Source organism: Manacus candei, unplaced genomic scaffold, assembly GCF_025592945.1.
Source record: "Manacus candei isolate 608988 ecotype Guabito, Panama unplaced genomic scaffold, ASM2559294v1 h1tg000064l, whole genome shotgun sequence".
Taxonomy (NCBI): Eukaryota; Metazoa; Chordata; class Aves; order Passeriformes; family Pipridae; genus Manacus; species Manacus candei.
The window spans coordinates 1,437,807-1,464,966 of NW_026138112.1; the positions used below are offsets into that span (position 1 = coordinate 1,437,807).

Consider the following 27,160-nt stretch of genomic DNA (forward strand, 5'->3'; position numbering starts at 1 on the left):
CTGCAGCACTGCACTCCACACTGGCTCTCCTGGCCCCCCAAGAACAGTCTGTAAGAGCTTTGAATCTTTTTACTCATTTCTGAGAGCACCTTCTTTTCACCCTGAGGCAGGAGCATCTTATATTAGGAAACAAAAAGCCACTTTGAGCTTTAACTGCACCCCACTCGTAATTTGGGGGGACCCACTGCTGCAAGGAGTGCAGAGAGCCTGAGAGCTGGGACAGTGACAGGGGAGGATTTGGTGCTGCTGTGGATAAACTTACCTACTCTAACTTGGTAAGGAGAAGCCAGGGAAAGGTTGGCCAACAGCTGTCCTTGGGGTTTATAATCCAGCTCATAACCTGAAGCAGGGTTGTGGCAGGTGCTACATCAGGGCAGTGAGGGATAGCAAACCCTGCCACCCACAGCATCTTGGCTCCTGAGTGGGAAACAAGGAAAACAAGGATCACTGATGTCCTTGAAACCACCACCCAAACAGTGACAAAGGGACCCCCCTGCCCTGCAGCTGAATTGCCAGGCCTGGGGTGAGAGGCAGATCTGGATCCGTGCCCTGCACAGGAAGCAACATTCCAGGGTCGCATCCAGAGCCCCGGTGCTGACCCGCACATCTCCTGCAGCCCCACAACCGCATAACCACAGCCCACCAAAGGTCTGCCAGCAGCTCAAGCCCCCTTTTCCCCCCCGCTTGCCCAGGTTGCTGCTGCAGCTCCAGCCTGGCAAGCCTTGCTGGGGGCAGGTTTGCGAGGGGAGGCGGCGATCCCGCTCTCCCGGGAGCCCGCAGTCCGTGCAGGGAAGGTACTTGCTCCCAATCCAGCTAAATTACTATTGACTTGTGTTCTCTGCGCTTCACAAACATCACACTCAGCCGGCTCCAGCGGGGCCGCCGGTATCCTGCCAGGGCTAACTTGGGAAGCCAGCTGTGCTGGGCCGTTTTTTCCTGCTCTTTCCCATCGATCAAAGAATTAAATTGACAGATGGGGAATTTTGCGCGAGGCGCGAGAAAGGGGAAGGAATGACTTGGGGGGGATTTTTATTTTTTTTTTTTTTTATGGGAAGGACGGGGTGGAAGGAGGGGAGGGTGAGTGAGGAGGGGGTTGCAGTTGTGAGTGTTTCCAGCGAGGGCCCTGCTCAGCAGAGGCTGTGGGTGGGTGTAAAGCAGAGGAGCCCCACTGCGGCTCATCCTTGTTATTTACAGTTGTTTACTGGAAGTTGGGGGTTTGCAAGGGAAGGCATGTTCCACTCTGGACCTGATCCTCCCTGGCGGGGTGGGAAAAGTCTTCCCTGTCCCCATCACCTTTCGGGTTGCTCCTCCTTTGGCCACAGCCCTCCAGGCTGCTCCTTTTCCCTCACCTCCCAGCTGTTTGGCCTCCCTTTTTTCTCCTTTCTTCTTCTTCTTCTCCATTTTTTTTTTTCTTTTAGAATTTTTTTAAGAGAGCATCTGTAACTAATGCAAACACATGCCGTAGCCGGAGAGTAAAACCCTGCAGGATTAGCGTGGCATCCGCAACCCTGCCACGTTCTAATCCCGTGGTAATCCCCCTCTCGGCCCACCCCCGCCGGCTTTGCCTATTGTTTAAAGGAAGCAAATGGGATCGTTAGCGGGCAAACCTTAACCAGCTTGGAGCAGCAGAACGGAAGTTGAACCAATTCGCTTCCCCACCCTCCTGGGTTTTTGTTGTCCCGTTTTCCTCCCTGTTACACGATGGGAGAATGTTCCCGGGGCTCCCCGTGGCCGAGCTGGTGAATCTGGAGGATGCAGTGGGGGGGCATTTGCCCTGCCAGCCCCCAGCCCGTGCCACTGCAGGTCCTGTGGGTCCAGCACTCTGCTTAGGGATGCTCCCTTTGAATCCAGCATCCCACGTCCTCTCCTCCATGCAACCCCCATCATTGCTTCCATGCAGGCTTTCTGCATGGGACACTTCAGGGTCTGCTGGGGACAGGGTGGCAGGTGCAGGACACACTTCCCTGCAATGGATTTGGGAGCTGAGGCCACGGTTGATGCTGTTTTCAAGCATGAGGGCAGAGTAAAGGCAAGGGAGAACTGCTGAGCTGGCACCTTTCTCCAGGGTGGGTTATCCCTTGTGCCTTTGGGTGATTGAACTGGGAAGAGCCGCTGGAGGGTCTTGGGGGTGGCACCTTGTGGTCCCTCTTGGCTCCCCTGAGCTCAGCAGGGTGGGTGCTGGGAGGGGAGCGGGGTCCATCAGCACCTCTGTCCCCAGCCTGTCCCCACAGCCCCCAGGGGGAAGGGAGGCAGATTCTGGCTCCCTGTCAAAGAATTAATTGAAAAATAAAATCATTAGATGGGAACTCCAGAAATGCAAAATTGTTGGGAGTTGGGGGGAGGTGGAGGGGGGGGGATGTGAGCTTTTGTCAGGTTAATTTCTTCTGTATTGATGTTTTGTGACATTTACTTGTTGTTTATCTCCCGCAGCAGCTGTAATACTAAAAGAAAATGCACAGCTTGTTCCATTTATTTATTTTACACCTTTTCTTTAGTCCTATGGTATGTTTGTTTGTTTGAGAAACCCAGCGAGGCTTTTGATGTCTGAAAGCAGGATTTAAACAGCTGTTCTCCATGTGCTGCTCGCAAGCGAGAGCCGCTGGCTGGGGAGTGAGAGGGGGGAGAGGGGGCTGTGCCGTGGCTCCTGCCAGGAGGGCATTTCTTGCCCACCAGAGAGGGGGGTGTTTGCCTCAGAACAGGGACTAAATGGCTCTGTCACCCTAAAGTGGGGTTGGGATGTTCACTCAGGTGCTGGCAGCCCCCAGGGCTGGCTGTAGCATCCGTGGGGAGGGATACACGGTGCTGCACCCCACGGGAGTTTGGGGAGCCAGGGGGTCACAGGACAGTGCTGTGAGTGTGGGGTAGGAGAAGCAAAGCAGGGACATCCTTGCCCCAGCTGTCTGGGCAGAGTCAGGTGAGAGATGTGGACTGGGCTATAGGAATTGTGTGGTCTCAGCGAGGGTGTTGGTGGGTCTGTGTTGGTTGGTGGTGCCTGGGTCACTTTTGCACAAGAGATGGGTGAATTGGGGTGAACAGGAGGGGTTGGCATCACCTCTGAGCCTGTTGGGCTGCTGGGGCTGTTTGCTTTCAGCAAAGCCTGTGAACTAAAGCACAGGTGGAAGGTAGAGAGTCACAGCTCCAGCCATGGTGCCCTGCCAGGACCTGGCTGGGGAGGAGAAGGACGTGATAGTTGAGGGGCTTCACCTGGAAGGGGGATGAGAGGACTGGAGGTATCCTGCTACCTCCAGCCCCCTCATGCCCTCCCAGGTAAATGAGCTGGAGGTGAGCTGTGTGTGAGTCCAGGTTGCAATTTTTGCTTTTCTTCTTCCCTGTTTCGCTGCCACCTGGGCCTGGACAGACTCCCCAAAGAAGAAAAAACGATCAGAAGTTTTGAATGAAATCCTGGAGCACCTGGAAGAGGAGGAGAACAACAAAGATGAGGACATGTAACAGCTGCCTGGTGTCTGGTGAGGTGGGTACAGGGCAGTGGGGCCGTGGTGGGCACAGCTGGCCCTAAAGGTCGGAATGTCTTGGGCTGCCACAGGGTTGTCAGTGCCAGGCAGAGGAGAAGGTGGAACTGCAAAGGCTCAGCAGCCTCCAAGCAGGGGTCCTACCCTCTGCCCCTCCTCCCTGTCACCCCACAGGCTCGTGGCCATGGTCTCAGGGGGTACAGCCCAGATTTGGGCTGGGGTTAGGCTCCATGTAGAAGTGAGTGCACACACTGCTTGTGTCCCTGTGTGCTCCCTTGTGTGTTTGCTTCCCTACAAGGGAAGGCAGCAGAATTGCTGCTGCAGCAGAAATCGCTGTCGAGGCACGAATTGGCCCTCCCTGTGGCTGGGGGAGAACAGATGGGCTGCCAAGAAATAAAAATGCCTGTTTGGAAACCAACCTGCAGCTACCACCTTGAAACAGAGGGTTTGGCAAAGGCCTTTTTCCTGCTATCACCCAGGACTTTCCTGGTTCGCTCCCTCCAAGGGCACCCTGGTCCCCAAGGGCTGGTTCATGCTGTCTCCAGTCCTGGCTGACATTACTCTTCCTTGGCATGTGTCTTCTTGGACATCTTGAGGCTGCAGAGTGTGAGGTGGCAGAGGTTGGCAGGAGGGAACCAGAATTAAATGTGCAGTCGTGCCAGCCCCCCACCTCCTTTTGAGACCACCGAGCACACCCTGGGTAGGTTCAAGAGAGCTGAGACAGGCTCATGGATCTGCTTTGCCTGTGTTTGTGGCCATGGTGGAGACCCTGGATTGCTGGTAGGAAACCTGTTCACCGACCACAGCGTCTGGAGAACACCAGGAGGGCTCCTAGGTCCCTTTGAGCTGCACCCTGTTCCCCTTTTCCCATCCACTGATGGACTGGCTGCACCTCACTCTGTGTGTGTGTGTGTGTTAGATGCACATTACTGCCAGAGAGGCTGTTTTCCTCTCAGCAATCTCTGCCTGTTGCTGCGAGGTGGTGCCCAATACACCAAGCAGTGGGGTGCTCATCACCTTACTTATTACCAGACTTTTGTTCAGCTCACACCACCGCTGGCCGCCTGAACCGCGGGCCCATCTGGCCCTGGAGCCAACCAATAACCCCATTAACCCACTGGAGCCAACCAATAACCCATTAACCCACGTGCCTTCCCGGGGCTGCCACTGGCACTGGGCACGAGCACAGCCCCGGGGCCCTCCTGATGAAAGGGAAGGTGCTTAGGTGACCACGGGAATAATCCAGGTTGGGTTAAACAACTGCCTGCTTCGTGCAGTGCCTCTGCAGGAAGTGCTGGGCCTTCCAGATAATGTTTGTCCCCTCGGAGCAGCTCTGATTTAAGGATCCCTCCAGGTGTACCTGCTGTTAACACCTTCTCCAGCCCGAGGGTGGAGCTGGGGAGGGATTGAGGAGGGGAAGGACGTGCAGTGTTGCTCAGAGGCCAGGCAAGCCCTGTGCTCACAGATGTGTCCTGTCCCAGTTCTTCTGGGACACAAATGTGACCTTACCAGTTTTTCTCCCAAAACCCATCCTCCCACGGGGCCTGGGGGTTGGCACTGGTGGGCTTGAGGCTCCCTGGCTCTTCCTGCAGTCCCAGGAGGAGGCTGAGCACTCTTGCTCAGTGACCAGAGCTGTGACACCCCATGCTGGTCCCCCAAGTTGTGCTGCAGTTCCAGAGCCCTGCTACTGCCACTGAGGGGCTTCCCAGACCCCAACTCCAGACATTCCTGCTGTTGGGGCCTGGGGGTGCTGGCTCAGGGGACAGACTCCCACAAAATTCAGGGATACCCCTTTGAGATCCCTGCAGAGCTGCAGTGTAAAACCCTCAGCCCTTATGGCAGCTCCAGTGCATCCGCCCTGCCCTTTGCAGGTGGGTAAACTGAGGTACAGGTGTAGAAGCAGGGCTGTCAAAGGAGATGTCAGTGTGTCACCTGCAGTGGTGACATGTTTTTTTCCCCCCTTTTTTTTTTGCTTAGCAATGATGAGTGACATTCCCATCCCCACTCCCTCTGCGTCTCCCCACTGCCTTTGCCTCCTGACCATCACCAGTCCCAGCAGCTCTGCACTGGGTGATCACTGCAGGGAAACTTTCCCCTTAGCTAAATTAGATTTAAATTTAGCAGGGATGTTTTTACATCCTGGGTGTGAAGGACCAACCAGCAGCTGACAGCCAGCACAGGGGACAGAGGAGCCGGGCAGGGTCCCTTCCAGGCACGTGTATCACCCAGCACATGATTTAAGTGAAGCTTTGCAGTGTTGCAGGTTGGGCTTGGATTTTCCTGGGGGGGTTTTTTCCTGATTTTTTTGAGGTTTGGGTTTTTTTGGGTTTTTTTTTTTTTTTTGGTTTTTCTTTTTTTTCCTCTCTTTCCCTTCATTGTCTTTTGTGGCAGGGCAGGTTTCTTGCTGAGTGTCTCTGAGGTCTGCAGCGGCGACGAAAAGGATTAGCGCAAGCAGAGCATGTAGGCTTTAGAGAACAGAGCAGAGTTTGGTTTCAACATCTAATTCAATTTGTTCTGCCGAGATTGAAATATGAAATGGTTGCCAGTCAAACGTTCAAAGGGGGAGGAGGGAGGAAAGAAGAGAGGGAGCCTTCTCAAATTTAAATTTTAATGAAAATTAATTTAACCCTTTGATATGTTTTAAAACATGTTATTTCCCGGGCTGGAAACAGGCTGGAAAACATTCATGAGGGTTTCTTTTTTTTTTTTCCCCCGTACCTTCAATCGTAATGAAGATTTTCTTTTTCCCTTAATGATACTTATCTTGTTGAGCAGTTTGACATTGGTTAATTTTTCAGGCAATTTGGTATCAAGGAAATCTGTTTGATGTGAGCGGAGGGGGGCTGTGTATGTGTATACAGATATATATGTGCCTGGACATTAATTATGAAAGTGCTGATCGCAGCTCTGAAGAACTGTTTGAGTTAATTCCTGCTCCACCAGCAAAGACTTCTTTGTTACGTATTGAGAATCCCACACATGGCACCCCTAAAATTACAGCGGGTTTACCGGGAATTTTTGGAAAACGAGCATATACCTGCTAATTACCCTGAATTAAAATGATTGCCTAAGTAGGTCTGCAGGAAATTCATCACTCCCCGCTGCCTGGGTTTTTTTTTTTTCCTCTGATCTGGAACAATCATAATGATAAAATAATACAAACTCTCTTAACTGTCCACGTAGTTAAAGCTGGGAAACAGCCTCCCACTGGTCCTTAACCTCGGCCGTGCTTCTCCAGCTCAACACCATCACAATGCACTTGTTTTCTTCGGGAGGGATAATAGTTTCTTTTAGCAATAACTGTTATTCAGAAAGGTTGTATCTGTACCAAATGATTGCACACTAATTGTTGTAATGAGGCTGTGAGGGGCTGTAGCCCTGGTCCCCTCGCTTTCCTGGCTCTTGGCACCCCAGGGTCGGTGTCACCGTGTGTGCCGGTCACCCCTCGGCTGCCCTGTGCTCCCTGGGGAGAGCTGGCCACTTGGGGATGCTCACCTGCTCTGGGTGTCCTTTTTGGGATGGGTGTGTTTACCCAGGCTGTGCTAATGGCAGAGGGGATGAGCAGCTCCAAGCCCATCATCACCCCTTGCTCTGCAGACAAGAGCTGGGGTACAGCCACCCTAAGATGGGGTCAGGGAGTCTCTCTGGGATCGTGCTCAGCACATGCTCTTCCCATTGGAGAGCTGAAACCAGTAGTTTACACTCAGTCCTGTCTTCTGGGACCCTGGGATACGATGCAGGGTCCCCATGGGGTCTGCAGATCCCAGGTTGGAGCTGGTGGGCTTCTGGCAGGTTGTGACATCTTCATCCAGGGTGAGACCCCAGCGAGCTGGACAACAGCAGGGGCTGTGACAGCTGTGGCTGTTCCCCAGGCACTCTCCATATCCCCTTCCCCAGGGCCAGCTCTGGAATTGGATTAGGATATTATTCAAATGCAGTCTTTTTACTGAATGAGAGGGTTAACTGGTTTTAATGTAGAACCAGCTCTCCTTCATTGCTGCCTGTTGCCAGAGGCCTGTGTGGGCTGTTATCTACTTACAGGGACAGCAGGCAAGGCAAGGCAGAGAGGATATCCAAGGGGCCTGGCTTTACTGGGCACTGCCAACCCCTCTGCTTGCAGGGCTGAGACAGCATGTCTCTGCTGAGCCAGGCTGTGCCACAGTGCCCTCTTTGATTGCTCAAAGTGACTCCCTGCCTTTGGAAAACTCCTGACCACGATCTGTGGTGTTTTTTCTCCCTGTTCCACGGGAGGAGGGGGCAGGAGAGTCAGAGCAGGCAGGGAGCATCCTGCTCTGTGAGCTCTTGGTGGTTTCTTTTCATCACCATTGCACTGCTCCTGCCTACAGGTCACAAATTTCAGCTCTTCTCATCCCTCTAGTCCCATCTTGCCTTTGCAAAGTCTTTCTCCTGGGTGTCCTACCTGGAGTGGAGCTCTGGGAAGTGCTGAAGAGCCAAGCAAGGCTGTCTCCTTGCAGAAAACACTGGAGATGCCATTCACCAGCCCTTTGCCAGGGCTGCACAGGCTTGCATCCCCCTGTGTCATGCCTGCTGTTTTCCAGCCAGGAACTCTGGAATCTCCAGCATTTTCTCAGCCTGTTTGTCAACAGCCATCCCCTTCTCCCCAGCAACTTTACCAGCTTTTCTTGCCTGCTCACAGAGGCAGTGAGTGTGGTGTCTGTGCATGTTTGCAGTTGTCTTGAGCAAGATGTGGCAGGGAACACGCTGGAAGGGTTTAGGCTTGGGAAACAAACAGTGCTTTGGTGGCTACTCCTTTGAGAGGGAAGAAGCAGTGTGGTCAGGGGAGACCTTTTTGCTCTCCACAGCTACCTGACAGGAGGTTGTGGTGAGGTGGGGGTCTCTTCTCCCAGGCAAATAAGTGATAGGACAAAAAGAAATGGCCTGAGGAGCTGTGCCAGGGGAGGTTCAGGTTGCACATCAGGAAGAATTTGGTGGTCAGGCACTGGAACTGGCTCCCTATCCCTGGGGGTGTTCAAGGAATGACTGGACGAAGCTCTCGGTGCTCTGGGCTGGGTGACAAGGTGGTGTTTGGTCAAAGGTTGGACTCGATGATCTTGGAGGTCTTTTCCAACCTCAGTGATTCTGTGATTCTATAAAGGCAAGCTGCTGCTAGTGGAGCAAAGCTCTCCCACAGAGACCTTCCCTCACTGCCTCAGTTTCCCCATTTGCAAAGGCTGTTACTGAGATGCTGGAGGGAGATTTGGGGAGCACGAGCTCCTCCTTGATACTGCAACACACCTGGACCTTACCCTGGGTCACACCATGGCCAGTGCTCGACACCACCACCTCCAGCTTCCACCACCACCTTCCTCCCCAGGAAACACAGCAGGAGAATGAGGAGGCAGCGTGCAGTTCTCCTTTCTCCAGAGCATGGCTCCGTGTGACTGAGACACGCTGCCTCCTGTTTTCCCTAAATATATGCATTGGAGAGGGAGAGAAATCGCATGGCCGGGCTTGAGATTTCAGACTTCGCCATTCATGAATAATAATCAGGCTCAGTAATTCACAGTAAATAGGTATCCAAATTGGCTAATAAGGGAGGCTTTCACCCCAAACTGGAGCTAGGAAGAGAGGCAGAGAGAACATGAGCAGAGTTGGCTGAGGCGCTGTGTGCACAGTGTGACCTGAATCGGTGAAACGCGGGAAGCGGTGCCAGCGCGGGAGTGGGGAGAAGGACCCTGGAGAAGGGATGGTATCCCACCTCCCCTGCTGTGGGGCAGCTGTGGCCAGGCTCAGGCATGCAGGAGCAGGATCCCTACGTTCCACAGTCCATAATTAGTGCTGTGTAATTGGGCTTGGCTCTCTCTCCCAGCCCCAGGACCACGCTGGGCTGCTGGGCCTGAGTGTGTGTGGGCAGGGAGGGTATGAAGACAGTGTCACCACATCCCCACATGTGACATCCCCAGCTCAGGGCTTAGCAAAGCTGCTGGGACAAGGGGAATGAGAGTAGGACAGTAGTAGGGAGGTCTGCAGCATGAGTCAGGAGAGGTGATCTGGGGGCAAAAAAGGTTTTCTTCGTGTTCATGCAACTAAAATTTGGGTTTTGCTTTGCTGGTGGTTAATTTTCTCCTGTGAGAGCTAATGAGGCAGTGGTGGGAGCTGCATTCAGGTGCAGTGAGGTGGCCTGTGGGTCTTCATCTGCTGGCAACAGGCTCTGACAGGGAGAAGATGGTGCCCCACAGACACCCCCTGCTCAGAGAACAGCTCTCAAATGCCCAACATCAGACAGAGCAGCAGTGATGGGCACTTGGGAAGTCACAGAGTCCTTCCCTGCTGCTTCCCAACAAATATTCCTCTAGCAGCTTCTTAAGGTGATGCTAGATCAAGTGAAGATAAACATGGAAAAGCCTCTCTGCAGACTGGTTCAGGCTATTTAAATAGGTTGGGTAGAAGCTGGAGGTGCAGCTGCTGAGTAGTTGGAGGAAGGCTGCCCCTCTGAGGGCTGGCTGCTACCAGGCAGTGTTTTGCAGCTGCTAAATGACTTTTTAAATTGAGGAGGAACCTACAGCCACGTTTACAGTCCCCTCAGCTCCCTTATATAGGGCAGCACAATGGCTGGAGAGCACCACTTGGTTCTGTTACCAGACAGCACAGTCCTGCTGTCCCACAGCAAGGAGTGGCTATGGATTCCAATAAACCACAGCAGCTCTGGCCAAAGGTGATTTCCCTCCTGCCCTTCTGCTCCCCTTCCCCACCTCTCCCTTCCCTGTGCCACTGGACTGAGGACACTCACAAAATTTAGCCCTCTGGGAGGCGTGGAGCAAACAAGCCTTCAGGGTTTTTTTTCCCTGTGACTTGGCTTATTTAAGTGTATTGGAGAGTGGGTTTGGGATGTGCAGTGTTTTTCCTTGGGGTCTGACAGATACTGTTGATGTCCCAGCAGCTGCAGCACCTTAGAGCTGATGGCTGGAGCCTCCCTGTCCTTTCCCTGCAGCTCAAACCATCCCTCATGGCCCAAAACCGTAGGTGGGATTTAGCAGGTGTAATGAGGACAGCTTTATAAGCCACAAGAGATGGAGAGAAATGTGTGCTCCTGCCTCTCCCACGTTCAGTGACCTAAAATCTTCTTTGGACTGAAGTGTAGCCTGTGTTTGCAGTCATCCTGCTGGTGCTGGTGGGGCTGGAGAAGTGCTTGGGTGCTGCCCTCAGTCCATCCAAAGGTTTTCTGCTTCATCAGCTTAGAAATCAGACCACAAAAGGCAAGAATCTCTTCACGAGAGTTCGGGCTCTGGACAGCCATTCCATTCCCTTTCAGAGACCACCCTGCCCCAAAAACCTGGCAGCAAAGCCCAGGCTTAACCTCAGGCTCATCCCTCCTGCTGAGCCTTGAGCCCTGCCAGAGCCTTCATGCCTGGCAGGGCCAGGGATCTCTCCTGGTGTTTTGGGTAAAGCTTTAATTTTGCATTTTGTAGTCTGGTTTCTAAGCTGATGAAGTAGAAACCCTTTTAATTTCTTTTCTCCCCCAGATTCCAGGTGGGTGTGAGGGACAAGCTGCCACCGTGGGCTCAACCCAAAGCGGGACCCCCCCTCCAGCTGCTCCCCCATCCCAGGGCTGGGAGCATCCTGCTGGGGTCTAAATTAACCCAGGTTATTTCAGCAGAGCCAAGGCAGGCAGAGACAACCCATGTGGGGCTGCTGGTGGCTCTAGAGGCTCCATGACACTCGATGGGGAGGTAGAAACAGGCAGATTGCAGACAGGAGCTGTTTTAATTTCATCTTCAGATGAATTCAGCCCAGTGTGTCAGCCTGGGCTGAGCAAGCCCTGGGAAACAGGAGGATGGACTGTCCCAGGAGCAATTTTAACCACGTGTCAGACAAACTGATACAGGGCTGCAGAGGCATCACACTGAGGGGGGGGAGGGTGTCACAGCTCATTCTACCCCCCCAGCAGGATAAATGGGACAGGCACATCCAGGCAGCTGCAAAACAGAGCAGGAGCTCCTCCCGCCAGTGATTTGGGCTGAAAAATGAAAACTAAGAAGTTTCTTTTTTTAATTTTAGAACTAAAAAAAGCAGATCACCCCACTCTCATGTTTCAGCTGGGGGTCTGGAGCCCCGTGTGGCAGTGGGAGGGGGCGGCGGGGGCCACGGCAGGCAGGAGCCTTGGACTTCGTTAGGATTCAGCCCTTAGATCTCTCCTTTCTCTCTGATGGCTGAGTGTGATTGACACTTACAAATTACCCAGCCAAAAGTGTCGAGTCTTTGACCCCTGAGTAACATCTTTGGCAAGCCTGAGATTTGCCAGCATTTTGTCATCTAATTACTACAAATCCCTTGAAAATTCACTGGCTGGTGAATTTTTAATGCGGGACAATTTCAATGTGATGCATCGCCCAGATGGGCACGCGCGCGCCTGCTCCTTCCCTCTCCCCCCGCTGCCGCTTCTCCTTCCCTTTCTTCTCCTCCTTCTCTCCTTGCTTTGCTCCACTTCCTCCCCCCATCCCGTTTCTTACCTCCCTCCTGCCTCTGTGCATTCACAGGCCCGGTGTCTCATCCCTTCCTGGGCTCTCCATCCTGCTGGATGTGCCCGGGATGGAGCCGGGCACTTGGTGTCCCCCCAGCCTGGCTCAGGTCCCCCTCGCTGTCTCGCCGGTGGTGACAGGGAGGTGCTACATGGGATTAATTCTCTTTCCATCTTCTCAGGTCTCTGGCTGATGGATGGAGCAGGAGAAGCCTCCGTGAGGACTCGGCAGCCAGCACACTTGTTGCCGGTGCCGTCCGCCCGCCCTGTGAACCCCGGGGCTGATTTATGCCATGGGTCCAGCTCTCGGTGTTCCCAGCCTTTTAAACAGACCTTAAATCCAGAGCGGGAGGAAAAAGCCCTTGTCTGCCAGCAGCTCCTGCCTGAGCATCACTTCTTAAATCCAGGCAGGGATGTGATTCCCTTCATCTCAGAAGCCGCCCAACCTGGTGGAAGAGGAACTTGGGGCGATGGACAGTTCCCTGCTGACCCCGGGGACTCGGGAACCCGCTTTTAGCCTCTGAACTAAACCACAGTTTCTGTACATTGAAAACCACACGTGTATTTTAAGTCTTCCACACGGAATCACGTCTGGGGTTTGTTTGGGTTGGTTTGTTTAATACCATCTTTGCCACAGGCAGGTAGTTCTGTTGGGCTGATGGGGAAATAAGCGTGTTTTGGGAGGGAGGCCTGGGGTTTGCCGCGCTGGGCTTTGTGCCTGTGTCATTTCTGTCCCTGCTCTCAGGCAGTCGCCTCCCATCTCTCCCTTCCCAGCTTTCAAAGGGAAAGAGGCTTTGCTTTTCAACCAGGGTACCGCTTTACATATGTAGGCAGCTGATAAAGTATTTTCACTTCGCCCCTTTCCCCTCTGGGAATCGCTGTCTTACGGCAAAACTGTTTTGTCTGACAAGGGCTGCAACAGATTACACATGTTGGCTGCAAACATGGGGCCTTTTCCCCCCCCCCTTTTTTTTTTCCTTTATGAGAACCACATGCCTTTAAAAAAAAAAAAAAATCTTTATCTCTGCACTGCCACGAGGAGCTTTTTTTTTTGCCTCAAGTCCCCAGGAGCGGCCCCGTGTTCGGATCTGCCTGTGGCATCAAACCTCCCGGGTGATGCACCTGCCCAGTTTGTTTTTCTCACATGAGGTTAATTTGAGCCTGAATCCATGAAAATACCACTGATTCTGTCAGGGATGAGCACTTCAGCTGGATTTGAGGTGGGATATTTTGGGACCCCTCGGCATCAGCACCCACAGCACCCATGGAGATCAGCAGGACTCGGAGGAGCTGAGGACCAAGCTCCAAGTTTCATGCTGGCAACCACAACAGGGAGCCACACATGATGGACTCAGTGGCTCAGGGACATCCCCTTTCCAACCCAAACATGGGTTATAGATTTCTCCCATCTTTAACTGGGAGCCAGGTGGGAAAAGTTTGGGCTCTGCTTTTCAAATTGGTTGTTTAGATGTTGAAAACCTTAAAACCCTCAGCTGGCTCCAGCAGGAGAGGGGCAGAGCCAGGAAACTCCTGGTCTCAGGCTCCATCTCCTGAGCTGCCCCTTCCAGAAATGTCCCTTGTTTTCCCAGCAGCACTGGCACCCAGAGGGAAGGGCTTGGAGAAGGTGGATTTAGGCACCAAGGATGAAGGGAACACCAGGATTCATGGATGTTTCGCTGTTACGAAGCTGCACACCAGGGCTGAGACGTGGCCAGGTTTCAGAGAGAGAAAAATGAGGACACTGCAGTGCCTTGGAGTGGGCACCCAAAACTGGGGGTGCCTGAGGGGGCTTTGGAAGAGAGGAGCCCTGAGAGGGGGGGCAGTTCATCACAAACTAACCCAGGCAGTGCCTTGTGTGTTTTAAGGGGGAAATACAAGATGATTAGTGATGGGTTTGAAGAATTAGGGTGTGTCACTGCAGGTGGAAGGCAGCTCAGGAGAAAGCTGCTCTCCAGGAGGGATCCTGGCTGGGAGGTGACATCCAAGTCAGGGAACCCAAACTGGATGCCATGGGGAAGTGTGAGCTTCCTGAAGCATGAGGTTAAGACATGAGGTTTAGTTTAACTTCTGAAAGCAGAAACTTGTTGTTTTGCAGTATGTTTTGTGTGTCACAGAGGACCTGGAGTCACACCAGGGTGCCAGCAGCTCTCCTTGTGCCACTGCTGATGGATGCTAGTCCTGCCTGCTCCCAAAGACCTCGGGGGACCCTGGCACTGAGCAGACTTTGGACCTGGGCACCATCCATCAGTTGTGTCAGCACTGGGGATGCTCAGACCCAGGGAGAAGCTGTGGTTGCCTCAAGTGTTGGTGATCCCACTGGATCCACCCGGCCTTTTCTGAAGGAGAAAGTCCCACAGCAGCACAGTCTGACTCCAGACTGAGAACACCATCCTTCTGGGCACATCATGATGGGCATTTTCATGCCCAAGGACACCCAGAAGCGATGTGAAGCCCAACCTGCTCTTTTCCAAATTAATGCCTTCCTTTTTTTTCCCCCCCCATTTCCACATTCTCACTCGTGAAATCCCATCGAAGCAGCAGGTCCAGGTCCAGGGAATACTTTGCTTCCCCCGAGTTGTTTGTGGAGATAATTAACTGTGTGTTCTCTCAGCTGAGACCTGCCATGGCAGTGCTGAGTGAAGGGAGCCCGAGGCCTGCGGCGTCGGCGGGGGATGGATGGGGAGAACCATGGATGGAAAACGCAGGAGGAACCAGCTGAGAGTGACCCTCACTGTGGTGTTTGCCAGGTGGGACCAGCCACCACGGGCTGCCCCTTCTCCTGGTCTCTAATTGTCCCCCAGCCTCAGGCCATTCAGCTTTGGGGACATCCTTTTTGCCCTTTCCCACCTTCTCTGTGCCGCGTTGGAGCTTCCTCCCCTCCTGCAGATGTGGCCACAGCTCTGGTCCGTATCATGACACAGTGATGATCCTGCTTGGTGCTTTTCCCAGCATTCCCATCTTTTCCCAGTGATTTCTGACCTTGAGCCTCCCATTACTTCCCACTCCTGTTTCTTGCAGAGCCAGGTCTGACGATGCTCCCTGCGGGCGGGGGGGACACGGTGGGTCAGCCCAGGGCACTGCCTGGTGTACAGGGTGACACTGCCAGGCCAGGCAAAGCCACCTGCACCCCAGCACCTCCCCAGGCTCTTCCCAGGTCTGGCGACATCCTGGTGCCCCCCAGCAGCCCCTGGCACTCCATAAAGCCCCTGCTCTCCTCACACCGCAGTGCCTGGGTAACTGAGAAGTAATTAGTGCCGCTTGCTATGGCAAGTAGTGCCCAAATGTCAAGGAACAGCAAAGTTATTAAACCTGTTTTTACTGCACTTTTGCAGCCAAAGTCTGTATGTGTGTGTGCTGAAGTTTGGGGGGATGAATCTGGCCCCAAAGCACTGGGCAAAGTCCCTTCCCCTGGCAGGTCATTCCCTGTTCCCTGCCTCAGTTTCCCCTCCACTGCCTTTGTAAGGGACCTGCTGTGTCCTACATGGGGAAAATCACATAGCTGTGTGATGGGAGAGGTCAGATCCCACCCTGGGGGTCACCAGTATCACTGGTTTCATCAGCTGGGGTGGGCAAGGGCAGCTCAGAAGCCCTGGGAAACCTTCTGCTCCCTTTTTGCTCTTAAAATCAAACGGGTTGGATTGAGCTGAAGGGCTGTCCCTGCCCATCAGAGTACTCCCACACCCCCAAACCTGTGTGCTTGAGGCTACAGGCAGGTTTTTGGGGGGCAGGCAGCTTGTCTGGGTGCAGGCAGGCAGAGGGTCCCATGGCAGGACTGTGATGCAGACTGTGCTTCCCATCCCTGCACCAAGCAGGAGAGGGAGAGAGCGGGAGAAAGCGGGAGGGAAAGGACGTGTCAAATCAATCATATTTAAACAAAAGCCTCTTCGGCCCAAGGGCCCTTTTAAAAGCTGCTTATTTAATTAAAAGTCCCATTTTCCATATTTATGGCCCTTATTCAGTTAAATATTAACCGCCTGGGCCAGGGCTGGTTTATTCTTTGGGAAGAGGCAGAGTTGGGAGGTTCATTAGGGGTTTATCAGGCAGCCAAGGCGCCTGGCAGGTGGATGGATGGAGGGATGTGGGACAGCACACATGGGCTCATGCCTGGGGACTGTGGGGATGACACCACCACTGCTCCATCACCTTCCAGCAGGATGCAGGGAGATGGGGTTAAAAATGGGGAAATTGGAGCTGTTGGGATGGTGTGAGAGATGAGCAGCTGATGTGAACGCTGGCATATCAGCTCCTGTAGGAAACAGCCTACAGGATGGCTTTGGGAGCTGGAAGCAGGGACCTCTGGGGGGGTGGAGGTGAGTCTTGGAGTCATGGAGGGGGGCCAGAGCAGCACAGCTGGCTGCAACGAGTCAGTGATGCCTCCAGAAAATCACAGGATCACAGAATGTGACAAGTTGGAAGGGACCCACAAGGATCATTGAGTCCAGCTGCTGGCCCTGCACAGGACCATCCCAAAGTCACATCATGTGCCTGGAGCTTATATAGGGGAGGGGATAAAATGGGATTTGGTTCCTTGGGGCTTGTTGGTGCTCCAAGGGAAAGCAGCACGTCCTGGTCATGACGGCAGCAAGAGGGAGTGGAGTGACCACCAGGAGAGGAGAAGGTACAGCTGGGGGGAGATGGGGCTGTGAGGTCTTTTCCAGCCTTAACAGTTCTGTGACTCTCTCCTGTGTGAGGTGTCCAGGCTCTTTCCTGGTGGCTGTTCTTACCTGATTGGGATCTTGCCCCTGGCTGTGTCACACAGGTGCTTGGGTCAGTGTCACCTCAGTGAGAACTGTCTGGTGATTTGAAGTTGTCTGACTGCTTCATCCCCCTGGGTGCTGTGCAGGGGGGTCCGGCCTCGGCTGGGTGGTTGGTAGGTCATTATCAAATAACTCTTGAATGTCATTTACATGGCAGCAGTGAAGCAAGAGGGTTCACCTGGGCTCTGCAGCTTTGCTGGAGGCGGGGCTGGTTGGAGAGCTTGGCCAGGCTCATCTGTGGGATTGGAGCTCCAGTCATGGGCCAGCCCAACTGGGGGGAAGCTGGAAGGTGCCTGAGGCCAGAAGTTTCTCTGTACAAAGGTGTCTCCCTCCATGTGCAGCTTCTTTTCCTCCAACAGACTCCCGGGCAGCTCTTGCAGCACAGGGTTTGAGCTGCCACCATCAAGGTGAGCCTCTCCAAGAATCATGGAATGGTTTGGGTTGGAAAGGACTGTAAAGACCATCCAGTTCCAGCACTGCTGCCATGTCCAGGTACACCTTCCACTGGAAGGGGATGCTTTCCTCCAAGGGGAAGACCATGGAGTGGAGGAGCAGCCATGCTACAGAAGGTGTCCATGGGTCCCTTTCCTGGATGGGTCCCTTACCTGGCTGTGAGCCCCAGTGCTCACCCTGCCTCCAGGAGGAGCTGCAGTGTCCTGTGGTGCTGGATCCTGCAGGACAACCTGCTTGAGATGTGCTGGGACACACCCTGGGGAGGGAAGGTCTCCTGTGAAGGCTGCAAGAGAGTGGAGCTCACCCGGCCAGACAAAAATCTTGCTCTGAGCCGTGTCCACCCCATTCTCCCTTTAATTTCTGGGAGCCAGCAAGTAGCCCTGTGCAGCCCCATGGCATGGCAAGGAATGCAGGGGGGGTGATGTGAGCTTCTCCCCCTCCCTCCCAGCGTGGTCAACACAATCCCAGCCCTCCTTCTCCTCTCCGTCCAAAATAACAGGACACCGAGGAGGCGGCGGAGCCCAACGGGGACCCTGCCTTGGGAGGGTGGTGCCGGCAGGGCAAGGAATGAAACGGAGCCGGTGATTTCCTCCAGGGAGCGGGGCGGTGAGGAGAGTGGGGGTTGGCTGCTGGGGGGGCCACGGGGGGGGTTGTGGGGGGTGGCAGGAGAGGGAGAGACACCGGGTTATCAGAGAAGTGTGAAGACAATAATGCAATCTGACATTTCTGAAATGAGACCCCCCGGTTGCCCTGGCAACGGCTCACGTGGGACCAGCTCCCGGGAGACGGCTCCGAGATGTGCTATAAATGATGTTTGATTAGAATTTAAATCATTTAGGCGGAGAGAAGATAGGCCTTTTGTCAGCGCGGGGACCCGCGGGGGTCAGCCCCCAGCAGCTGCCTGGGCGCGCGTCGGCCCCGGGGCAGCGCCGGCCCCGGGGCGAGGGGTCACCCCCGGCATTGATCCTGCCCTCCCTCCGCCGGGGCCCTGCTGACCTTTCCAGCCGCGAGAAGAGGGGGCTTGTGGCCGAGGCAAACAACGGCGCGGGAGGACGGCGGTGCCTCGGAGCCCCGGGAACGTCCCTGGCATCACCTGAGCTTTGGTTTTTCTCCCGGCTGGTGCAAAGCCACCAGAACTCTCCCGTGGCTCCCACCGGCTGAGAACCCGGCCCTTGGCTTTTCAGTGCCCTAATTAAGATGATCACACTTCAGAATCAATTCTGCCTCCCTAAAAGTTTCCTTAAGGAGCAGGGAATGAAGCATGACATTGCCTCTAAGAGGAGTGCCCTTCCCAGCTTGCCTTCGGGGATGTGACCAGGTTCTCCCCATCGCCTCCAGGCCACACTGGGAGAGCTCTCCATCATCCAGCCCTGTTCAGAGGAGCTGTCTGGGGGCAGGAATTTTGCTGGACAACCATACCCTGAGCATTTCTTGCTCCTTCCAGCTCCTTGATGCACACGCCGAAGCCCTTTTTGCTGTACGAAGCCTTCCTCGTGATGAAATATATTTTTCTCTGGCTCTGGGGGCTTGGAGGACTTCATGCATGGAGCAACAGAGATGGAGACGGGGTCAGCAGCCGTGGTTTATGTTCCTGTCATGCCCAAACCGCAGTTGCTGGGTTTATTGAACGAGGTCTCCAAGTAATGAAATGCAGGGAAGCCTCAGCTCGGGTGTGAGGTCTCTGCTTCGCTGCAGCACAAAGGAGTTGGGGTCACTCTGGTTCTGCACTGATGACACCACTCCAGGTAGCCCAGTTGTCTTCATCCAGTTCAGTCAGGTGACTTTAAAGCATCTGGACCTTATTCTGAGGTCTCATGGGCGGTGTGGAGAGGTGGCCACCATCAGAGCCAGAAGGCACCCCCATTTTGGGAAGGCTGGGCGTCTGGAGAAGCTGTTAATTTGCTTTAATATTAAAAAGCCTGAGCTCGGGCCTCAGATTGAGTGAGGAATAAAAGTGCCTGATTTCCCAGTTGGTGGGAGAACGGTTTTAGAAGCAAACCAGCAACAGGGCACAGGCTTTCTTCTTGGAAATTTTTTAAATTGCTTTCTCTTTAATGCCGTGGTTTAGGTTCGATGAATCTTCAGAGCTTGCTTTTCAACTCCCTGAAAATGCCATCTGATCATGAAATTAGAGCTAAACTAATAAGTCTCAACAAATATTAATCTAATGAATTTAGCTTCTTTCTGTTTGTGGACCAGCAAAGAGGGGAATTGCAATGTTCTCATATGTATTAATTGTTTGAATGTATTCGACAAACCTTTCCTGACTGCTTTGAGTGTGTGCCTTGGTCATGAATATTCTGAGTTTTGTTTCTGGGTTGTGACCACCCTGTACATTCAACTACAGCTGGTTTGGGGGAAAAACTCAACCAAGGGGAGTATGGGTCTTAAAATCATAGAATGGTTGGAAGGGACCTTGTTCAAACTCCCTGCCCGTGGCCACCTTCCACTAGACCAGGTTGCTCCAAGCCCCATCCAACCTGGCCTTGTCTTGCAAGCTCTGAGCTTTGCTGTAGGCTTCCCATCTCCTGATGGTCTTTCACCTCAGGTGGACTCTCTGAATGTCTGAAGGATGAATTGGATGAGAGAAGAAACTGTGCAGAGTGATCCAGGTTCTGGATGTGCGGGCGTCTTGGGGGCATTGGCCGGGATGAGGGATGTGCAGAGCTGGGCTTGGGGGCTGGAACATGATTCTTGCCACCTCTGGGTGGTTTTGATGGGTCTCACTATGATTTTAAAATCACTAATGAGCATCTGTGGTGTCTCCAGCAAGGTCTGTGGTGTTGCACTGAGTTGTTGTGTCTCTTGGTTTATTTGGTAGACATTATAGATGGGGTGGTGGTGAGGTACTCCTGCAAGGAGCAGCACAAGAGTGTGGTGTTTGGGCTTCTCCCCAAACTATCTAAACAAACTGGGAGCTTTGCCAGCAAGCAAAATCACTGCTCCTGTCCCTGTGTGCAGCTACAGAACCAGCACAGCCTGGGGGCAGGACCACAGGAAACCCAGTCAGCTGGAGCCCTCCCCTTTCATAGCTCTGCCTCTGCCAGTGAAATGGGGCTTGGAAGCTGGAGCCTCCCTGGGCAAGGTCCCTGCTTGCTTCCCAGAGTGCCAAAGGGCAGAGCTGTGCTGCTCCTCACTGCTTTGGAGCATCATTTTAATTAATAGGTGCTGTGCTCAGCTTTGGGGCATCTCTTCTGGGGGGTGGCAACAGAGCCAGAGGGCTGGCACTTGGGGTCTTTGGGGCTAGATTTTCCTCCTCCAGCCCACCCTCTAGGATTTGTGCACCCCCTGGTTGGGGAGAAGGGCTGGTTGGGCTTTGCAGGGGGGTGAGGTGTGGTGCTGAGGGGGGTGTGGGCAGGAGGTGCTGTGCAGGGCCAGCTCGGGGCCCCACTGCGGTGCCGTTGGTGACACCTCATTAATTGGCACAGGCTGGAAGTGCAAATCCATGACAGGAATGGGCTTGTCATTGGCTGGGAAGGTGTCCTGCAGCCCTGCCTGCCCCTGTCACCCTGTGCATGTCGAGTCAGGGCTGCTGCAAGTCCCCAAACCCGACGGTGAAGGTGGTAATAGAGGAGTCACCGCTGTGGTGTGGGGGAACCCAGCACTGTGAACTCACAGGGGCTCTGCTGGCTTTGGTGGCTGATCTGACCCTGATGAGGGTGGACAAACGTGCTGCTCTTTAAATGAGCACTGGATGGATGGGTTTGTGGCAGGGTAGCTGGCAGTGGGTGCCCAGCAGGCTGGTTGTCCTCCTGCATCCCCCAGGCGGGATGTGCAGGACTCTGCAATGGGCTGGGCTCATGTCCAGCCCTGGGAGGCTTGTAGGGCCTGGGGACGTACAGGGAGGATGTTTTAATAGGGACTGGCTGCAAAATGGGGATCCTGAAGCTCCCCAGTCAGTGCCAGGAGCAGGAGCATCAGGACAGGCAGGGAAGGGTGACCTGCCTCTGCTCTGAGTGCTCAGTCCAAGAGTTTGGATCCAGGGGGATGGCAGGGGAAAGGATGCTCAGAGCCTTCTCCTGCTGTTGGGGACTATCCTGGTGATCTGTAAGCTCAGAAATCATAGAATCACAGACTGGTTTGGGGTGGAAGCGACCTTGGAGATCCTCTAGTTCCAATCCCTCCACCATCAGACACTTTCCTCTAGACCAGGTTTCTCCAAGCCCCATCCAACCTGGCCTTGAACACTTCCAGGGATGCACCATCTCTCTGAGCAACCTCACTGTAAAAATCTTCCTTATACCTAATCCAAACCATGTCATGCTCTGCCCTGGCACAGCATTCCCAGGCTGCTTTAGGCAGCTCCTCCTGCAGCATTCCACCTCCTTCATGAGAATATCTGAAATGCTGGATTTCTGGCCTAGCTCCTGCCCCATTTCCCTTGGAGTCCCTGTATCAGATTGCAGTGGCATTCCCAGAGCTCCCTCTGACCCTCAGAATGGCTGATGGTGAGGATGTGACAGCCAGGAGCTCATGGGCCTGGAGAGACCCTTCCTGTCCCTTCCTCAGTGGAGAGAAGTGGCCCAAGGTGATACAGAAAGATACAGAATGGACATGAAACTAAATATATTGCTGTGTCTGATCAAAGATAAATTATTTTTGGCAAATATTAATGTTCCAGCAGGAGTGTGACAGGAGCCACTTCAGTGCCCTGGGAACATCTCTTTATTTCCATTTAGCTCTTTGGTTTGATACCTGAAACACCCTCCCCCCATGACTGGTGCATCCTTCCATGGGAAAGACACCTTTCCCACGGGGCTGGGGACAAGGGCAGGGAGAGGCAGCCCTTGTCACCTCCCTGGCACCAGCTGCTCCTCTCTTTCCTTGCCTGAAACATGGGCACTGTGGGGGGAAAGCTGTGTTTGCACCTCAGCTGATGTCTGAAGCATCCACTGAGGCTGGGCTGGCTGTGGAAAGGGCTTTCCCACTGGAAAAATAACTGCAGGCAACTGGGCAGGTCAGTGCTGTGGGGTTTAGCATCAATCTCTTGGCTTTGAGAAGGGGAGACACTGGAAGTGATGGCCTTGGGAAAACCTGATCCTTGGGAAGGGTCAAGGTGGTTGAAGGATGATGCTGTTACACTGGTGTGGTGTGTTACACAGGGACTCTCCTGGCATGGCTGGGAAATCTGGGAGGAACTGGTTATAAGGGCATGGAGGAACAGGACAAGGGGGAATGGCTTCCCACTGCCAGAGGGCAGGGTTAGATGGGGTATTGGGAAGAAATCCTTCCCTGGGAGGGTGGGGAGGCCCTGGCACAGGTTGCCCAGAGAAGCTGGGGCTGCCCCATCCCTGGAAGTGTCCAAGGCAAAGTTGGACAGTGCTTGGAGCAACCTGGACTGGTGGAATGTGTCGCTGCCCATGGCAGGGTGGGTGGAACAAGATGGTCCTTTAAGGTCCCTTCCAAGCCAAACAATTCCATGATTTCTGAGCCCCAAATCTGCCAATCACCCTTGCAGAGATGAGAGGTCCCAGCTCTGCTTCCAGGAAGGCTTTGATCAAAGCACAGAGCCAGGAGCTGCCTCTGGAGCAGTGACTGGCAGCGTCTGCATCTCCCTGGACCTTCTCCGAGGCACTAAATCCTGTGACCTCCCACCAAACCTTCACCCCTTGTAGTCTGTGAGGTCTCCAGAGGAGGAACAACCATCTTCCCCCTTTGTCTGGCTCCTCAGCAGTGGCTGTGGTGAGGGCAGTGCAGAAATGATTGATGGCAGGGAGGGAGAGGTGATGCCAGACACTGGGATGGACGGGATAGTTGGGAACCAAGCACAGCATCACTCCTCTCGTAGCTGCTTGACTGAAGTTCTTCTGCTCTTGGTATCTCACTTCCAGGTGCCCATTTCCCAGAGCAAACCCGTGGTTAACCCTTTCCACACCAGAGCAGCACAGCGATACAGAATCCCACTCCTGAACTCGCCTGATTTATTTTTTTAAGTATTTTTTTTTATCTCCAGACATTTGCTGCTTCCCCTCGCGTTAATGCAGGCATCTTCCATCACCAAAAAGCCTCCGGGGCAGAGGCAAATGGCATCAATAGCTCTGCAGCCTGTCAGGAGCACATGCCTGCCAGAGAGCGCCGGGAGGAGGGACGGCAGGACACAGGAGCAGATGGGGCCACTCCTCTTCCATCACCCCTCGCCGGCAGCAGCCTCAGCCGGTTGGTGCCTCTCGGTTCAGCCGGGACTTCCCCCACCCTCTGACCCCCTTGGCACTGTGCCTTCCTTGCAATTCCTCCTGTTTTCCCCTTTCCTCCTGTAACATCTCCCCTTCCCGCACAGCTGCAGCCCCGTTTGCTGCCCAGCTGTGTGTGCCTTTTGCTCCACCTCTTTTGCTCGTGGATATTTAGGAAGGGAGCCCAGGTTTGGGCTAGTCGGTGCCTGAAGAGCCTCATGCAGCATCCTGGTGAACTGGTGATTGACGTAGGGCTGGGGTGGAATACAGGGTGGGGAGGAGGAAGAAAGTGGGTGCCTTGCAAAGAAAACCCATTCGTGCATTTGTCTCTCAACCCGAGGGCAGAAATCCCTTCCTTTCTCCCTGGGAAATCAGGGGATGGAGCCGGTTTGCTGCTCCCTCTGCTGCAGAGCTGTTGAGTCCTGCTGGGGCAGCTGTGTGCGAGAGGAAGGCGGAATGGGGGTGGTTTGGGGGCTGTGAGGCCCCACACCTGGTAGTGGCATGAGGAGGTGGGACCAAGGACCGATTTCTTACACAGGGTCTTCAGGGAATCACTTGGAGCTCAGGTATTTGCCAGGCACTGCCCCTGCTGCCCCTCTACCTGAGGGGATGGGGACCTGGAGGAGTGGCACAGGGGGCTTCTGTCTGCTCAGTTGTGCCAGAGGAACAGGACACCTCCAAAAAAAAACCCTCTCTGTGGCAAGTTGTGCTCGGATAGCCACGCTTTGCTGGCCTGTGCTTCCCGACCCTCCTCCAGGTGAGGAATTCCCCTCGGCAGCTCCCACCTGCCTTTCCCAGGGCTGAGGTGGGGCCGCAGCCAACATTCCCAGCGCAGGGCTGCGGCAGCGCCAGCGAGCCCCGGATAATAAACAACCGAAGGTTAGTGAAGCTGTTCTGCCAAATTTACACCCTTTCCCAGCGAGGGGAGGGGGTGGCAGGAGCCGCGGCCGCTCCCCTTGATCGCCGCATCCATCACGGGGTATGAATGGCCGCGCTCCAGGAGGTATCGAGCGGCGTTTGCAGAGACGGTGCCGGCTGTGTCAGCTCCCCTCGTCCATCACCAGCCGGGGACAGCGCTGGCACCGAGCACCGGCAGCTCAGGGAATGCTTTGACAGCGGGGAGAAGCAGCAGGATCCATCCCCCCAGCTCTCCCTCCCTGCCCCAGCAGCTGGAAGGTGACCGGGGTGCCACATCCCCATGGCACGGGGGGCAGCGTGGTGAGGGGATTCACCCCACACAGCCTTTTAAAGGGAGTTTTACCAACTTTGTAGAGACTTGGGAAGTGGGGGCTTGGGGCAGCAGCATCACTCCAGCTCCTCGATTCTCTTCAAAGCCATAGTGTTTCCTTCTGTCTTCCAGCACTTGTTTTGTCTCTCTTCCCATCTCCTCTTGCACGTACAATTCGAGTGGCTCTTACCTATTTATTTTCTCTAATGGCATCAGGCTACAAGTGGCTGAACAGTTAAAATGAACACCCTCACAATGGTTTTCTCTTTCTTTTTTTTTTCTCTTGCATCCACTCTGGAAATGGGGATGTTTGCTCTTCTCTAGCTGCATTCCCAAGGGATGGGGGCTGTCCCTTTCCCCTTGTCCCCTTCTGACCCCATTGACTGAACATCCACCAAATTCCATGAATCAGAGAGGTCTGAACATACAGAGACATCCTTAATTGTGGTGCTCCTGTGCTTTTGGGATGCAAGCAGGTGCCTGGGGGGAGATGATCCTTTGCTGTTTTCACCAAATGGAACCACAGGAGCAGTGCTGGGGACAGGTGGCCACCACTCCTGCCGGTGGAGGGCCTGGCTCTTCTCATGCAAAACAGGGAATGAAACTGGATTTTGAGCCAGCAGGAAGGGGTTTCTGTGGATCCCACCTATTGCTTGGTGCTCCAAGTACTTTCCTGGCTTTGCCTCTAAATTCCCTGCATCCCCTCCTGCCAGGATGGAGGTGGCTGTGTCGTGCTCCTGTGGGTGATGGGAACCAGGGTGAGGTCTGTGCTGGTTCTGGGAGTACCAAGTGGCCCTGGACTGTGGCTCCTGGCTGGGCTGTGGGGGTGATCCCGTGTGCTTTGTGTGAAACAGGATGGGGTTTGCAGCCTGAAACCATCCCTGAGGTGTGATGGGTGCCAACACACATTGCTGTGACCCTGAGCTTTCCCAGCACCCTATAAATCCATGCCCACGTATTCCAGCTGCCTCAGTGATTAATGCAGCCAGGCTTCTTCAAGTTTATTGCTCAGAAGTTAAACCAACCAACTTCAGACTAAAAACAAGGTTATTTGCCCTTCTCTGAACTATTTTTCTGCAGTGCTGGCAACCCCAACAGCCCAAACCTTGTGAGGAGGGAAAGGGATCTTCCTCCTCTAGCCAGGCTGGATGAGGAAAAACAAACAAGATTGCAAACAAGCCTCTTGCAATTCGTGGGGTTAATAGAAACATCTCTGCTGGCTTTTAGAGAAATATATAACATTGCCAAGCCAGAGCTTTATGAACGAAGTCCTGTGTCTGCTGGTTCTCTGTTATCCCCTCTGTCCCAAAACAAACCGTGGGTGACTCCACAGCCTCAGGACTTTGACACACTCCTAAGTGAGTGATTCCTGAATATGGAGCATGTTTAGGGAGAGGTGGGAGTCAGCTGCTGAAGGAGACTCCAGCCCATCCAGCCAGCTTGGCCTGGCTTGAGGTGCAGGGCAGAACCTGCTGCCAGGTGTTGGGGGAGATTTTACCCAAGGTGGCAGCCACTGGGGTTCCATGTGATCCCAGCACAGGCACAAGCCCCTCACTGCACCCTCAGCACTGGTTTGGGAATCACTGTGGGGTGATGCTGATTGCACACCTGGGACGAGGAGAAGTCCCACAGCGTTGCTGGGATAAACGGGATTCAAGGGCTGGGCAGGTTTGGCCTCACCTGGATGGTGCCATGGGGCATTCCTGGCAACCTCAGTGCATGGTCCTCACCACACTCTCAGCTCGTGGTCTCCTCAGACCCTGCACTCCAACTCCTGCCTCCATCCCCAGCCCCTGGGGCTGCAGGGTGGGCTGGAGGAGAGGATGCTCCGAAGGAGAGGATGCTCCGAGCTGCTCCCCTCCTCCTGCTGCCTCTCCCGCCCCGCACCAGCGGTGGCTGGGCATGCTCCATCCCCGTCCTCCCCCACGGCTTGCTTTCCTCCTTCTTCCCTCACAGCTGCTTTCTCCTTCTGCTCCTGCTCCCCTCTCGCTCCCTCCACTCTGCCTCAGAGACACACATAACTCTCCCGTGAAATATATACAGTGTAAATATATAAAAAGCCGGCGTTTGCCTGCTGCTTATGTATTCATGAAATAGTAAATAAATTTTATGGGATAATGTGAAGGCTGCCAGGGAGCAGGAGGATGAAAACTAACCCCTAATGAGCCTCCGTGTCAGTTTGGCACACTCGGGATCGATCTGCCGCTTCCATTTAGCGCCCGAGCGTGGGGGTGGAGGAGGCGCTTCCTCGGCTTGGCCCCGAGCACCGCTGACGCCTCGGTGATGGGCGCGGGGTCACCGGCTCGGTCGAGTAGGACGGGGATGGGAAGGGCTGGGGGTGGGCTGTGAGGGTGCTGGTCAGGACCCGGGTGAGATTTGGGAGGATGCAAAATGATGGGGGGTGGGGGTTCCTGGGGAGGGGATGCTTAGGCTGGCATGGGGAGGGATGTGGGGACAGATGCAGGGTGGGATGCAGGGTGGGCTGCAGGGTGGCACAATGGGGGATGCAGGGAAGGATACAGAGTGGGATTCAGGCTGGCACAAGGAGAAATGCAGGGAAGGATACAGAGTGGGATTCAGGCTGGCACAAGAAGAGATGTAGG

The 27,160-nt window shown here is 54.3% G+C and overlaps 1 protein-coding gene across 3 annotated transcripts in view; it reads left to right on the plus strand.

Annotated features, from left to right (window-relative positions):
• RBM19 (RNA binding motif protein 19) overlaps positions 1–15,368 on the plus strand; it is a 67,085-nt gene extending 51,717 nt beyond the window's left edge. For 2 of the 3 annotated variants that reach the window (XM_051805279.1, XM_051805282.1), the window contains exons 24-25: positions 3,359–3,472; positions 12,132–15,368. In XM_051805279.1, coding sequence (XP_051661239.1) covers positions 3,359–3,450 — 92 coding nt within the window. In that variant the 3' untranslated portion in view covers positions 3,451–3,472; positions 12,132–15,368. The remainder of the gene's footprint in view (positions 1–3,358; positions 3,473–12,131) is intronic. The other variant, XM_051805281.1, reaches the window with a different exon arrangement.
• The last annotated feature ends 11,792 nt before the right edge of the window (positions 15,369–27,160 follow it).